At 38.1% G+C, this 14,639-nt stretch overlaps 3 protein-coding genes across 4 annotated transcripts in view; all 3 read left to right on the top strand.

Moving 5' to 3' along the window:
* Nucleotides 1–4,533, top strand: part of LOC127907903 (cyclin-dependent kinase inhibitor 1C-like) — a 26,875-nt gene extending 22,342 nt beyond the window's left edge. The window contains exons 1-4 of one of the 2 annotated variants that reach the window (XM_052464382.1): nucleotides 3,275–3,348; nucleotides 3,482–3,555; nucleotides 3,700–3,768; nucleotides 3,939–4,533. In XM_052464382.1, coding sequence (XP_052320342.1) covers nucleotides 3,496–3,555; nucleotides 3,700–3,768; nucleotides 3,939–4,193 — 384 coding nt within the window. In that variant the 5' untranslated portion in view covers nucleotides 3,275–3,348; nucleotides 3,482–3,495 and the 3' untranslated portion in view covers nucleotides 4,194–4,533. Of the gene's footprint in view, nucleotides 1–3,274; nucleotides 3,349–3,481; nucleotides 3,556–3,699; nucleotides 3,769–3,938 lie in introns of those variants that run through there. The other variant, XM_052464383.1, reaches the window with a different exon arrangement.
* The window catches only part of LOC118395662 (E3 ubiquitin-protein ligase TRIM33-like), a 23,865-nt gene extending 9,300 nt beyond the window's left edge, over nucleotides 1–14,565 (top strand). Inside the window, exon 5 of the mRNA XM_052464388.1 lies at nucleotides 14,330–14,565. Within this exon, the coding sequence (XP_052320348.1) occupies nucleotides 14,330–14,448 (119 nt within the window). The 3' untranslated portion in view covers nucleotides 14,449–14,565. The remainder of the gene's footprint in view (nucleotides 1–14,329) is intronic.
* The window catches only part of si:dkey-22i16.7 (E3 ubiquitin-protein ligase TRIM33), a 76,633-nt gene continuing 75,634 nt past the window's right edge, over nucleotides 13,641–14,639 (top strand). The window contains exon 1 of the mRNA XM_052464387.1: nucleotides 13,641–13,665. The gene's annotated coding sequence lies outside the window, so the exon portion shown is untranslated. The remainder of the gene's footprint in view (nucleotides 13,666–14,639) is intronic.

Raw genomic sequence — 14,639 nt, 5'->3', positions numbered from 1 at the left:
GAGTGGCCGTCCTGCAAAGATGACTGCAAGAGCACAGAGCAGAATGCTCAGTGAGGTTAAGAAGAATCCTAGAGAGTCAGCTAAAGACTTACAGAAATCTCTGGAACATGCCAAAATCTCTGTTGATGAGTCTACGATACGTAAAACACTAAACAAGAATAGTGTTCATGGGAGGAAACCATGGAACAAGCCACTCCTGTCTGAAAAAAATCTTTGCTGCACGTCTGAAGTCTGCAAAAGAGAACCTGGATGTTCCACAGCGCATTTGGCAAATTATTCTGTGGACAGATCCTAAGAATATTGCTGAACTGAAACAGTTTTGTAAAGATGAATGGTCCAACATTCTTCCTGACCGTGGTGCAGAAAACATTTGGTTGAGTTTATTGCTGCCAAAGGAGGGTCAGCCAGTTATTAAATCCAAGGGTTCACATACTGTTCCCACCCTGCACTGTGAATGTTTACAGTGTGTTCAATAAAGACATGAAAACGTATAATTGTTTGTGTATTATTGGTTTAAGCAGACTGTGTTTGTCTACTGTTGTGACTTAGAAGATTTTATGACGACTTTATGCAGAAATCCAAAATAAAAATCCAGAAAATCACATTGTATGATTTTTAAGTAATTAATTTACATTTTATTGCATGACATAAGTATTTCATCACCTACCAACCAGTATGAATTCTGGCTCTCATAGTTTTTCTTTAAAAAGCCCTCCTGTTCTCCACTCATTACCTTTATTAACTGCACCTGTTTGAACTCGTTACCTGTATAAAATACACCTGTCCACACACTCAATCAAACAGACTCCAACCTCTCCACAATGGCCAAGACCAGAGAGTTGTGTAAGGACATCAGGGTAAAATTGTAGACCTGCAACGTTCACAAGGCTGAGATGGGCCACAGGACAATAGGCAAGCAGCTTGGTGAGAAGGAAACAACTGTTGGCGCAATTATTAGAAAATGGAAGAAGTTCAAGATGACGGTCAATCACCCTCGGTCTGGGGATCCATGCAAGATCTCAGCTCGTGGGGCATCAATGATCATGAGAAAGGTGAGGGATCAGTCCAGAACTACACGGCAGGACCTGGTCAATGACCTGAAGAGAGCTGGGATCACAGTCTCAAAGAAAACCATTAGTAACACACTACGCCTTCATGGATTAAAGTCCTGCAGCGCACGCACGGTCCCCCTGATCAAGCCAGCACACATTGCCCAGCGACAGCCCTGAAACCTGAAGGATCTGGAGAAGGTCTGTATGGAGGAGTGGGCCAAAATCCCTGCTGCAGTGTGTGCAAACCTGGTGAAGAACTACAGGAAATGTATGATCTCTGTAATTGCAAACAAAGGTTTCTGTCCCAAATATTAAGTTCTGCTTTTCTGATGTATCAAATACTTATGTCATGCAATGAAATGCAAATTAGTTACTTAAAAATCATACAATGTGATTTTCTTGATTTTTGTTTTAGATTCCGTGTCACGACTTCCACCGAGGATGGCTCTCCTGCCCGTTCAGGCTGTGCTCGGCGGTCGTCGTCACCATCCTATTAGCCACTACAGATCCCTTTTCGGTTATCTGTTGGTTTTGTCTGATTGTTTTCACCTGTGTGTTAGTTAATTAGTATCTGTTTTTGTGTTTTATTTCTCCGGTTTGTCTGTTATCCTGTTTTGGATATTTTCACCCTGTTTGTTTTTTTGGGTTGTCCGTGTTTATTTTTGTTCACCGGAGAATAAACTACTATTCACTATTTGCTCTCTGCGCCTGATTCCACCCACCTTGACTAGTCGTGACATTCCGTCTCTCACAGTTGAAGTGTACCTATGATAAAAACTACAGACCTCTACATGCTTTGTAAGTAGGAAAACCTGCAAAATCGGCAGTGTACCAAATACTTGTTCTCCCCACTGTATGTTATTTCATAGTTTTTATGCCTTCACTATTATTCTACAAAGTAGAAAATAGTAAAAATAAAGAAAAACCCTTGATTGAGTATGTTTGTCCAAACTTTTGACTGGTATTGTACATGTTGGTTGATTTGCTCTAGGGTGCCCACAGGCCTCACATGACTTGTCTGAATGTCACCCGATACCAGTTAAACAAATTATGGAAGTACTGTTTATTGCTAAAAAAGAATGGTTTGAACACATGTAAAATTAAAAGGGGTTCCTTTCGGACAGACACTTTAGAACACACTACTTTTAGATTTCTGGGGAGGACTGTCTGTAGTGAATCTGGACATTTGTCGTGGCAAGGTGGGGATTGAGTTGCATATTATACTTTCTTAGCTGGTGACTCAGTTTCTTGTTTATAAGCCTACTTAATTCTACAATCAAGTCCTTCCCATGACGATTTGGCAACGTTCAAAGGTGGGGAGCGAAATGGGTGTTAGTTTGCAAAACACTGGTACTGCATGTGTTAAAACCATTTTTTAGATCCATTTATATCACACAATCCCCAAATAATTCTGCTATTAGCTGGATGTAGTTGATATTTTGTCTTCATAGTAACATTTATGACGAAGCTATTACAAATTCTAATAAATATTCAGAAATGCTTAAAAAGCTTTTATATATTATAATAAAGATTTTAAAGGATTATACATTGTATGCTTATAATACTGTTGTAAATAACTAATAATAAACAGTCTTTATAGAAAGTTAATTAATACAAATTATTGTGAAGTTACCAGTTTTTTTTATGCATACAGTACCAGTCAAAAGTTTGGACCCACCTACTCATTCAAGATAATTTTTACATTTTTACTATTTTCTACATTGTAGAATAATAGTGAAGACATCAAAAATATGAAATAACACACATGGAATCATGCAGTCATTTTTAAAAAGTGTTCAGATTCTTCAATGTAACCACCTTTTGCCTTGACAGCTTCGCACACACTTGGCATTCTCTTGACGAATCTCAAATGTAAAATATATTTTGATTTGATTAACACTTTTTGGGTTTCTAGATGATTCTATGTGTGTTATTTCATAGCTCTGATCTCTTCCCTGTTATTATACAGTGTAGAAAATAAAACATGTTTAAAAAAACTTGAATGAGTAGGTGTGTCTTAACCTTTGACTGGTACTGTATATCATACATTTCATGTGTGACTCATCTGTACAGTTATAATGTTAATCCATTAGTATTACCCACACCTATCCTTCAACAGAGAGATTAAAGATTTCAGAATATTAAACATGATTATTTTCACAATAATACCACCTAGTATTAGGGGTTGTGACATCAATGTTCTTAACTCTATTTAAAAGACCCAACCGACTGGGTATAACTCATTGTCTTTTGCATCGTCACACCTGATCAACTGCTGAAATTGACTGACTCGAAGGTAAGGAAATTGGTTGTGAAGCAGGGCTTTTGAATAGTGATAAATGTACTTACGCTCTAGTGTTAACATTCGACTTAAAAATTCAGACTAAAAAAGGTCATCGAATTGCTTTTGTATCTTTTTATGTTTTTAGAACTGACCACCAAGATGATGATGAAGACTGTAATCTTTCTGGGCTGCCTCCTGGGCCTGTCATTGGCTCTTCCTGTGAGTTTAGCAAATATCAACATACAATATATTTGCCACATATAATATTCTTCTTTATATCATATTTGATGTATTAATATTTTAGTATATACTGTATATATAAATACATATGCATATTTAAATAATAAAATTATACTTTTTCAGGCTGATGTGGATCACTTGAGAGTTGCACGTTCCAGCTCTGACTCCAACTCTAACTCAAACTCCAGGGAGGTAAGTTCCATAGCTCCACAGATTATGAGCAGAAATTATTTAACATATAGTAGTGAAGATCAATGTATATGAAACATATGTGAATATTCTGAGATATGATTCCATGTGTGGTGTGTATATAAACAGGACATTGAATGAGAAAAAAACTGCTGTTTTCTTTTCCTATTTAGGCTGGTTCCTTTCTGCCCTCCCTGCCACAGTTGAATTCAAATCAGCTACTTCAACTTCTACTTAAACTGTTTGCTGCCTCTGTCCCAGCACCAGCCCCTGCCCCTGCCCCTGCCCCAGCTCCTGCCCCTGCCCCTGCCCCAGCTCCTGCCCCTGCCCCTGCCCCTGCCCCTGCCCCTGCCCCTGCCCCTGCCCCTGCCCCAGCCCCTGCACCAGCCCCTGCCCCTGCACCAGCCCCTGCCCCAGGTGGACGTTAAACAGGTGAAAAGTACTACTTAAACAGTTTTTGGGGGTATCTGTACTTTACTTTACTATATATATATTTCTGACAACTTTTACTTATGCTTCACAAAATTCCTGAAGAAAATAATGTACATTTTACCCCATACATTGTCCTTGACATCCAAAAATTACCTTTTGAATGCTTAGCAGGACAGGAAAATGGACAAATTCATACGCTTATCAAGAGAACATCCCTGCTCATCCCTACTGTCTCTGATCTGGTGGACTCACAAAACACAAATGCTTAGTTTACAAAGATGTCTGAGTGTTGGAGTGTACCCCTGGCTATCCCTAAATAAAGTAGACAAGAAAATGGTGGCGTCTGGTTTGTTTAATATAAGGTTTTTGTAATGATTTATACCTTTACCTTTGAGTATATTTGAGCAATTACGTATACTTTTGATACTTAAGTATATTTAAAACCAAATTTACATTTTACATTTAAGTCATTTAGCAGACGCTCTTATCCAGACTTTTACTCAAGTTGTATTTAAGTGGGTAACTTTATTTTCTATTAAGGTATCTTTACTTTTACTCAAGTATGACAATTGGGCACTTTTCCCAACACTGGATTCCCCAAACATCATAAGTACAAAGTATATCCCTTAAATTCATTAATTCACTTTTCTGTCTATCAGGTATTTCATGGAACTCCCAGACATTAACTATGAAGTGTGATTCCTTTATGCATTTCTGTTTAATAAACACATTTATATTTTAAGCTCAATTGTATGTCTATCCAGTCCTCTGATGAATGCTCATTAAGTTTATGGAAATTGTAAGAAAAAGTGTGGTACATTACCTTGCGTTATTTAATAATAAAAAAAATGTTGTACATTATATTGCATGACAGGAGAAATCAAAATAAAGTCTGGTACTTGAGCTATATTGTATAAATTGAGAAATTAAAGTTAAACATTACAATTAAATGTTTTCATTTAGCCTCCGCAATGCCCCAAAACAGGTAGACGAATCATCGACAGTTTCAAAACCTTTCAATTTAGCTAAAGTTTCCTAACACTGATGAGACATTGTTCTTTGTGGGCACTGTGGATATACAGATTTGTAGGATTATCCACCAAATGCCTAATTTCATCACATTTTACATCTCCAGGACACAGGACACAAATTTGATCATGTGACTAAAGCTCATTGGTGCACTGAAGGCACATTGGTGTGACTGTGGAATGAAATGAAATAAAAAGCATATTTTTGCAGTTAAGTTACAATACGGCAACAGTGTTAACAGTTTAGTAGCAACATTTCAAGCATTTGACATCTTCACTTGAACAGGTAAGAGTTTCAAAGAATACTGTAGTGGAGTTTAGTCAGGCGTGTCTAGCTTTGAATTCACTGTACATCTTTTTCATTTCAAGAACTCCATGGTGACCATGAAACTACTATTCCTAGTGATGTGCCTGATTGGACTTGGTTCCTCCATTACTGTAAGAATTCTTGAAATACAACATCAAGCCTTCAATTTACACATCAATACAACAAGAGATTGCCGTTTCCATAGATTGCATTGCATTGGAATATGACAATATCTGAATTATTACAATATGATGGACTTAAGTTCACACTTTGAGTGTTGATTACTTTATACCATAATATCATTCATCCTGGGATTTTGTTTGTGTGTGCAGGTGTCTGAGGAACATGATCGAGAGGAGCGCTCAGCTAGCAATGAGGTGCAGTAATATTTAGTACTATCTATTAGGTATTCTGTCTATTAGAGCACTATAGTACGGTCTACTATTTGAATATGATTACTAGTTTGTTTGAGCTCAGAACAATTATTCCAGCTCTCTCTCTCTCTCTCTCTCTCTCTCTCTCTCTCTCTCTCTCTCTCTCTCTCTCTCTCTCTCTCTCTCTCTCTCTCTCTCTCTCTACAGATGTACAGGGGTAATGGCCGTGGTTTGGGAGGGTTTTACCCCTATCAGCAGCCTCGGTACCCATCCTACTTCCCTTATGCGCAGCCATCTCAAGGTAACTCTGCCTTGATGGCCCTCCTGCCCTTCCTATTGGCCAGCCTTGCCTCTGCTCCTGCCGCAACTCCTGCTGCAGCTCCAGCCCCAGCAGCGGCAGCGGGTGGAAAATGAGATGGGCCTCGATAAGGGAAGGAGAAATAACTTGTTTAAATCAAATATGTTGACATTAGCTCCTGTTCAGAGCTGATTATTCCATCAATAATAATTGAAATAAGTTCAGATCCGTCATTGTGTATGTCTTTATCTGTTGTGTTCTGTTTGTTTGACACAAGTGTGAAACCTCTCTGATATCAGGTGGAAGGCTCTACAAGGCTCTACAAGTCCTAAAACAATTGTAAACAAGTATGAAATCAACAAAACTTCTGAATTCATAATCAGTTCCAGAGAATATGTTGTTTCCAAAAAGGGGTCAAGACCCACTAGCAGTTCTTCTTGGGTTGCAGATAACCAAATACACTCCATGGCCCAAAGAACACCTGCTCATCGAACATCTAATTCTAATATCAAGGGCATTAATATGGGTTGGTCCCCCCATTGCCATGAAAAATAGCCTCCAGCTTTCCTCTAGATGTTGGAACATTGCTGCGGGGACTGGCTTCCATTCAGTCACAAGATCATGATTGAGTTTGGGCACTGACTTTGGGCGATGAGGCCTGGCTCGCAGTTGGAGTGAAAAACAGCAAAGACCATTATTCCTCAACCACCAAACTTTAAAGTTGGCATTATGCATTGGGGCAGGTAGCGTTCTTCTGGCATCTGCCAAATCCATATGAATTTGTCGGACTGCCAGATGATGAAGCGTGATTCGTCACTTTAGAGAACGTGTTTCCTCTGGGGTGGCAGGGTAGCCTAGTGGTTAGAGCATGGACTAGTAACTGAAAGGTTGCAAGTTCAAATCCTTGAGCTGACAAGGTACAAATCTGTCATTCTGCCCCTGAACAGGCAGTTAACCCACTGTTCCTAGGCCGTCATTGAAAATAAGAATTTGTTCTTAACTGACTTGCCTAGTAAAATAAAGGTAAAATTAAAAACAATTCTTTAAAAATTCTCCAGAGTCCAATAGCTGTGATCTTTACACCACTCAAGCCCACGCTTGGCATTGCTCAAGGCGATCTTAGAATTGTGTGCGGCTGTTTGGCCATGGAAACCCATTTAATTTACCTCCTGACTAACAGTTATTGTGCTGACATTGCTTCCAGAGGCAGTTTGGAATTAGTTTGTGAGTGTTGCAACCGAGGAGAGATGATTTATACACGCTACGCGCTTCAGCATTCGGCCATCCCATCCTGTGAGCTTCCCTGGCCTACCACTTCAGGGATGAGCCGGTGTTGCTCCTAGATGTTTCCACATCACAAAAACAGCACTTACAGTTGCCGGTGGCAGCTCTAGCAGGAAATACATTTGACTAACTGACTCGTTGAAAAGGTAGCACCTTACGTCGGTGCCATGTTGAAAGTCATGAGCTCTTCAGTACAGGCCAATCTACTGACAATATTTGTCTGTAAATTGCATGGCTGTGTGCTCAACTGTCTGCAACTAGTGTGGCTTAAATTGCCAAATTCACTTATTTGAAGTGGTGTCCACATAATGCATGTTTTTTATTGGTGGCTAAAAACATGACCATTTTGAAAGACACTTTGAAAATGGGTGGCAACATTAAAGGTTCGTGAACCTCAAATCTTTAACTTCAGTAAGAACTCAGGCACTCTATATATATTTCCATAGCTCTGAGTCAGTATCAAGACTTAATAGTATACAATTATCCTGCTTAATTGTTCTGACAATTTATAAAACTTGTTTGCATACTTTCAGACAGTTGCATTACACATTTGGACCACTTTGTGAGGGAGACACTTATTTGCTGGTCAGTCTGAGGTAAAATGGAAACTCACACAGAGAATCACACAGAGAATGTTCTCTCCATAAATGTAGATGTGGAATAAATATTGTTCTGGAATTAACAGCAGATGGGAAACAATGATACAGTCGGCCTATACTGACATTTTCAGTTAGCACATTTGCAGTGGCAAGAGGCTCATTTGTTTGCCTGTTTTGCAATGCCCAACGTGACATGGAACACCAAGACATCATACAACATCCTTCATTGCAACAAATTTAGGCTTCATTACGGCTTTGTGATTGGCTGAGAAACACTATATATTGTCTGCGTATTGATGAGTGTGCAAGGACATACAGAGGCACTGAGAAGGCTTTTGACCCTGAGATACGTTAAGGTATGGTTATACTTATAATTCTAACACTTTGTTCAGAGTGAAGGCATTCTTATACACTCATTAACTGTGTAGTAGATTATACATATAATATAATCTGTAACTTGTAGGGAATAGATGGATTAATAAAGTGATATTTATGTTTATACTCTATTTAGATGAAGACGTTCAGCATGAAGATTGTTGTTCTACTTGGATTTGTGATGCTTCTCTCTATTGCTTTGGTAAGTCATGCATATAGTATGTACATGAAATGCTGGTGAAATGTCATGTTAGACTTAGAAAGATCTTAAAGTTAGTATATTACATCCATATATATTAATTCATTGTCTTATTTTTTGCTTTTGAAGGCTGAGCATGAGCATGGCCATCAGCATGTCATTGAGAAGCGCTCTTCAAGTGAAGAGGTGAGTAGTATGAATGAATCATCTTTTTTGAAGGAGTATTTTTGCCTTATTTGGGGACAGAGACATTGAGAGAAATACAGGAAAGGCAAAGTTTGTGCCAGAAGGGTGTGGGCCGCATTCAAACTGAAGCTGCCATATTAATCAATGCCTTCAAAAGATATTCAAACCGCTCAACTTTTCTACATTTTGTTGAGTTACAAGGTGGGATTAAAACGATCTACAGAAAATACTCTGTATTGTCAAAGTGGAAGAAAAATGAAAACATTTGTAAAGAAAACATGAAAAATAAAACACGAATATATTACAAAAATACATATAGTATCAGCATCGACATGGCCCTTGCTCTATACAGTTATTCAATAAAAATGATGGTCAGCTGGTCGCTGAGAAAGGACATGAATCAGAAACTTCAACTCAACAAGAGCAAGCTATGGTTGATGAAATGACCAGAACATTAACTGACAATAAGTACTGTAATAGCTGTCTTCCATATTTTGAGTTTCCCTTTAATGTACTTGCTGTATGTCTATCTGCAATGCAATAAAGATGATTTGAAATGGCATATGTCCCCTCTTGCACACTTTCTTTTGCCTGAGAAATGTAATTTTGTATTCAAACATATGTTCACAGTTTGTGCATTTGTTAGTCAGAGTTTGTCAAATCTGAGGATTAGCGTCTAGTTTTGTCATTTGATATTTCTTGATATATTCAGTGAGGCTATTTTGGTTGTGAACAATATTTGAGTTATGTTTTAAACAATTAAACATGTTTTAAATTGTATTCACATTATGAGTAAAGTAGGTTACAGGAAGTCAAGTAGCCAAATTCAATGATCAAACATTTAAATCTTTCGATGGTTGAAATCATTCAAAGCCTTGACATAATACAGTATAATTTGTACATACATTTAATCATTCAACTTATTCCCACTCCACTGCTTATTTTACCAGGCTGCTTACGATGAGCAAGTAAATAAGTCACTGGGTTACAGTTACTGTACCTGGATACAGTACAGTATCCAGGAACAGTAACTGATACAGCACAGTACATATTCTACCCACCACTGCGACCTGTATGCTCTAGTTGGCTGGCCCTCGCTTCATATTCGTCGCCAAACCCACTGGCTCCAAGTCATCTATAAGTCTCTGCTAGGTACTCACTTATCACCATAGCAGCACCCACCCGTAGCACGCACTCCAGGAGTTATATTTCACTGGTCACCCCCAAAGCCAATTCCTCCTTTGGCCGCCTTTCCTTCCAGTTCTCTGCTGCCAAAGACTGGGACAAATTGCAAAAATCACTGAAGCTGGAGACTCATATCTCCCTCTCTAACTTTAAGCACCAGCTGTCAGAGCAGCTCACAGATCACTGCACCTGTACACCATCCATCTGTAAATTGCCCATCCAACTACCTCATCCCAATACTGTTATATATTGTTTTGCTCCTTTGCACCATCATACTTCTACTTGCACATTCATCTTCTGCACATCTATCACTCCAATGTTTATTGCTAAATTGTAATTATTTTACCTCTGTATATAGACTTTTCTATTGTGTTATTGATTGTATGTTTGTTTTTTCCATGTGTAACTCTGTGTTGTTGTTTGTGTTGCACTGTGTTGCTTAATCTTGGCCACGTCACAGTTGTAAATGAGAACTTATTCTCAACTGGCCTACTTGGATAAATAAAGGTGAAATAAATAAAAAATAGAAAAACAAATAAAATCATAAAAGGACAAGGCAAGGTGCTTGGCTATACTGAGGGAAAGATTGTTCTACTTCGGGGGATTTACTTTCAAAGTTACCATCATATCGACAAAGAAAACAAAGAGAAACATAAAGACAGATTTCATGAAAAATAAATGAATCAAGAATCAAGCTACTTCAAATTCAATCCATTTGTGACACCATGTACTTGAAGGTAATACCTCTCCTGGAGTGTGAGTGCATTTCCAGTGTGTGTGTGAGTGTGAAGACATTTTGACAGAGAATGACCATGTCTCATCTATGGATTATTTATTTCATTATAATAGATTAAGCACAGTAATTTTTTAGGTCTTTCTTTATTTCTGTCTTAGTAATGTCTTTTTTTTGTCATGTCTTCTTCGTTATGTGTCGGACCCCCACTCCTAATAACAAAAAATGTCAAATAATAAAAGACCTTTGGGGAGGATGGGTGCTAAGCTGAGATGTGGAGTTGTTTTCAGATGGTCATACTTTTGATAATTTAGCTATTTGATTTTGAATTAGAGGACCGCTTGAGTCATCACAAAATATGTCAATGACTGATTTTAGACTTTACTACTAAATCTCATAGAAATGCTTTGAATAACACATTCATAAATTCAAAAAGGACTTTCAAAAAAATGTATAATAATATTGAGTATTGTAATAGTATATAATAGTATTGAGGTGTCTGTCCTAAATCTAGGAGGAAATATACTCAGGAAATATATGTGTGTATACATTTTTTGACACATATTTAACCCCTTTTTTGGGGGGTAGGCATCAAACTACCTTCATGCTTCCGTTAGTTTTTTAAAACCTGTAACGATTACCTCAGACAAGTCCCGTGTCACTTGTCGGGGTCGTGTTGCAAAATCTGCCCCTTTCACAGTTGGGTCCCATAAGATTGTCTAAATGGACGGTACCAAAAAGAACTTCAGACGACTCTACTGACAATTGTGAGAGACGTGGAGAATAACGGAGAACACCAAATGTTCGGACATTATAGACATTTTTGTGAGAAGACTGATCTCTCATGATCTGACATACACCGCTCTAGCCCTGAGCAAAAATATTTTTTTAATTAAATTATTATTATTATTATTCTTGATACTTCAAGGGGCCTTAAAAATCAATATCAAATAACAAAATTATCCTTCTTAAAACATTCCCAAATTCATAGGTAGCACCTCCGTCACTCGGTCACGTCATGCCACTGTTATGAATGTTCTCAAGCCGCCCTCTATCGGCAGCGCCATAGTGGTGCCCTAAAGTTCTGATAAACCCAGTCATTCTGGACAGAGGCTAACTAATGTTAAGTCTACATTTCAATTAGGTGCCTGAATATTTGATGACATTGCTAAAGTAGCTAGCTAGAATCTGGTGGCCTCCCCTCAATCTTAGCTAGCTAGCTAACATTATACCGCATTTAAAGTCAAACTGGTGACATTAAAATAATGGGGGAAATAATGTCCTACTAAATATTTGCCTCCTTTTGAATGTCATTTTATTTCCATACCAATGTAATGCACTTTTGATGAAATATTCATCAGCGCTCATAGTCGATACATTTAGTAGAATGCTGTCGGGCATCAGTCCAAAACAAATGTTCAAAAGACAATACTGTGACGAAACATGCCACACATGAATAGCTTAGAAGAGCCCTCCCTCCCCACACCACACTCCCAGCTTAGACAGGGCTTAGACTGTAGTGGGTTAATTGACCTTGAGTTCCGCAATGCCAGTTTGTCAACAGAAAGAGCCCTACAATGGCAGTTTGACAGGAACTCGGATGAGTTTACTAAAGATGGGAAATTTATATTGTATAATGAATATTAGTTTACTTCTCCAAAGTAAAATGTCTGAACTTATAAAAAGGATCTGAAATAAACATTTTTGCTTGGGGCAACATATACATTCAATAAGTTACAAAAGTTGGACATTTGTCGTGGCAAGGTGGGGATTGAGTTGCATATTATACTGTTTAAGCTGGTGACTCAGTTTAACTTGTAATCATAAGCCTACTTAATTCTACAATCAAGTCCTTCCCATGATGATTTGGCAACGTTCATAGGTGGGGAGTGAAGTGGGTGTTTGTTTGCAAAACAATGGTACTGCATGTGTTTTCAGAACAAGGAAAATCCATTTCTATCACACATTCAAAAATGATTTCAGCGACTAGCTGGATGCAGTTGACATGTTGTCTTTACTGTAAAACATTGGTACTGCATATGTTTTCAGAATAAGGTGGACTCACAAAACACAATTACAGCAATTACAATTATTTTAATACTTAAGTATTTTTAAAGCCAAATACTTTTAGACTTTTACTCCAGCAGTATTTTACTAAGTGACTTTCACTTAAAATTGAGCCATTTTAAGTATCTTTACTTTTACTCAAGTATGACAATTTGGCACTTTTCCCAACACTGGATTCCCCAAACATCATAAGTACAATGTATATCCTATAAATTCATTAATTTGCTTTTCTGTCAATCAGGTATTTCATGGAACTCCCAGACATTGACTATGAAGTGTCTTTATGCATTTCTGTTTAATAAACACATTTATATTTCAAGCTGAATTGTATGTCTATCCAGTCCTCTGATTAATGCTCATTAAGTTTATGGAAATCGTGAGAAATCTATACAAAGTGTGGTACATTATATTGCATGATAGGAGAAATCAAAATGAAGTCTGGTACTTGAGCTATGCTGTATAAATTGAGAAATTAAAAATGTACATTACAATTAAATGTGTTAATTTATCCTCCGCAATGCCCAAGAAACAAGGGTATAAATCATCAACAGTTTCAAAACCTGTCAACTTAGCAAAAGTTTCCTAATACTGATGGGCCATTGTTCTTTGTTGGCACTATGGATAAATACAGATTTGTAGAATGACACACCAAATGTCTAATTTCATCACATTTCACATCTCCAGGACACACCATTGATCATGGGACTGAAAGCTCATTGGTTGACAGTGGAATGAAATGGTCTATAAAAAGCATATTTTTGCTGTTAAGTTACAATACAGCATCAGTCTCAAGTTGAATACTTTTAAAGCATTTGACATCTTCACTTGAACAGGTAAGAGTTTCAAAGAATACTGTAGTGGAGTTTAGTCAGGCGTGTCTAGCTTTGAATTCACTGTATGTCTTTTTCATTTCAAGAACTCCGTGGTGACCATGAAACTACTATTCCTAGTGATGTGCCTGATTGGACTTTGTTCTTCCATTCCTGTAAGAATTCTTGAAATACAACATCAAGCCTTCAATTTACACATCAATACAACAAGAGATTGCTGTTTCCATAGATTGCATTGCATTGGAATATGACAATATCTGAATTATTACAATATGATGGACTTAAGTTCACACTTTGAGTGTTGATTACTTTATACCATAATATCATTCATCCTGGGATTTTGTTTGTGTGTGCAGGTGTCTGAGGAACATGATCGAGAGGAGCGCTCAGCTAGCAATGAGGTGCAGTAATATTTAGTACTATCGATTAGGTATTCTGTCTATTAGAGTACTATAGTACGGTCTACTATTTGAATATGATTACTAGTTTGTTTGAGCTCAGAACAATTTATCCAGCTCTCGCTCTCGCTCTCGCTCTCGCTCTCGCTCTCGCTCTCTCTCTCTCTCTCTACAGAGGTACAGGGGTTATGGCCGTGGTTCGGGAGGGTTTTACCCCTATCGGCAGCCTCAGTACCCATCCTACTTCCCTTATGCACAGCCATCTCAAGGTAACTCTGCCTTGATGGCCCTCCTGCCCTTCCTATTGGCCAGCCTCGCCTCTGCTCCTGCCCCAGCTCCAGCTCCAGCTCCAGCTCCAGCTCCAGCCCCGGCAGCGGGTGGAAAATGAGACGGGCGTTGATAGGGGAAGGAGAAATAACTTGTTTAAATCAAATATGTTGACATTAGCTCCTGTTCAGAGCTGATTATTCCATCATTAATAAATTAAATAAGTTAAGATCCGTCATTGTGTATGTCTTAGTCTGTTGTGTTCTGTTTGTTTGACAAACTATTTGAGATCCTTTCAAAACAAGTGTGAAA

Source organism: Oncorhynchus keta, chromosome 16 (assembly GCF_023373465.1).
Source record: "Oncorhynchus keta strain PuntledgeMale-10-30-2019 chromosome 16, Oket_V2, whole genome shotgun sequence".
Lineage (NCBI taxonomy): Eukaryota > Metazoa > Chordata > Actinopteri > Salmoniformes > Salmonidae > Oncorhynchus > Oncorhynchus keta.
Note: the sequence above shows the minus strand (reverse complement) of the source record. Positions and strands in the feature narration are given on the sequence as shown.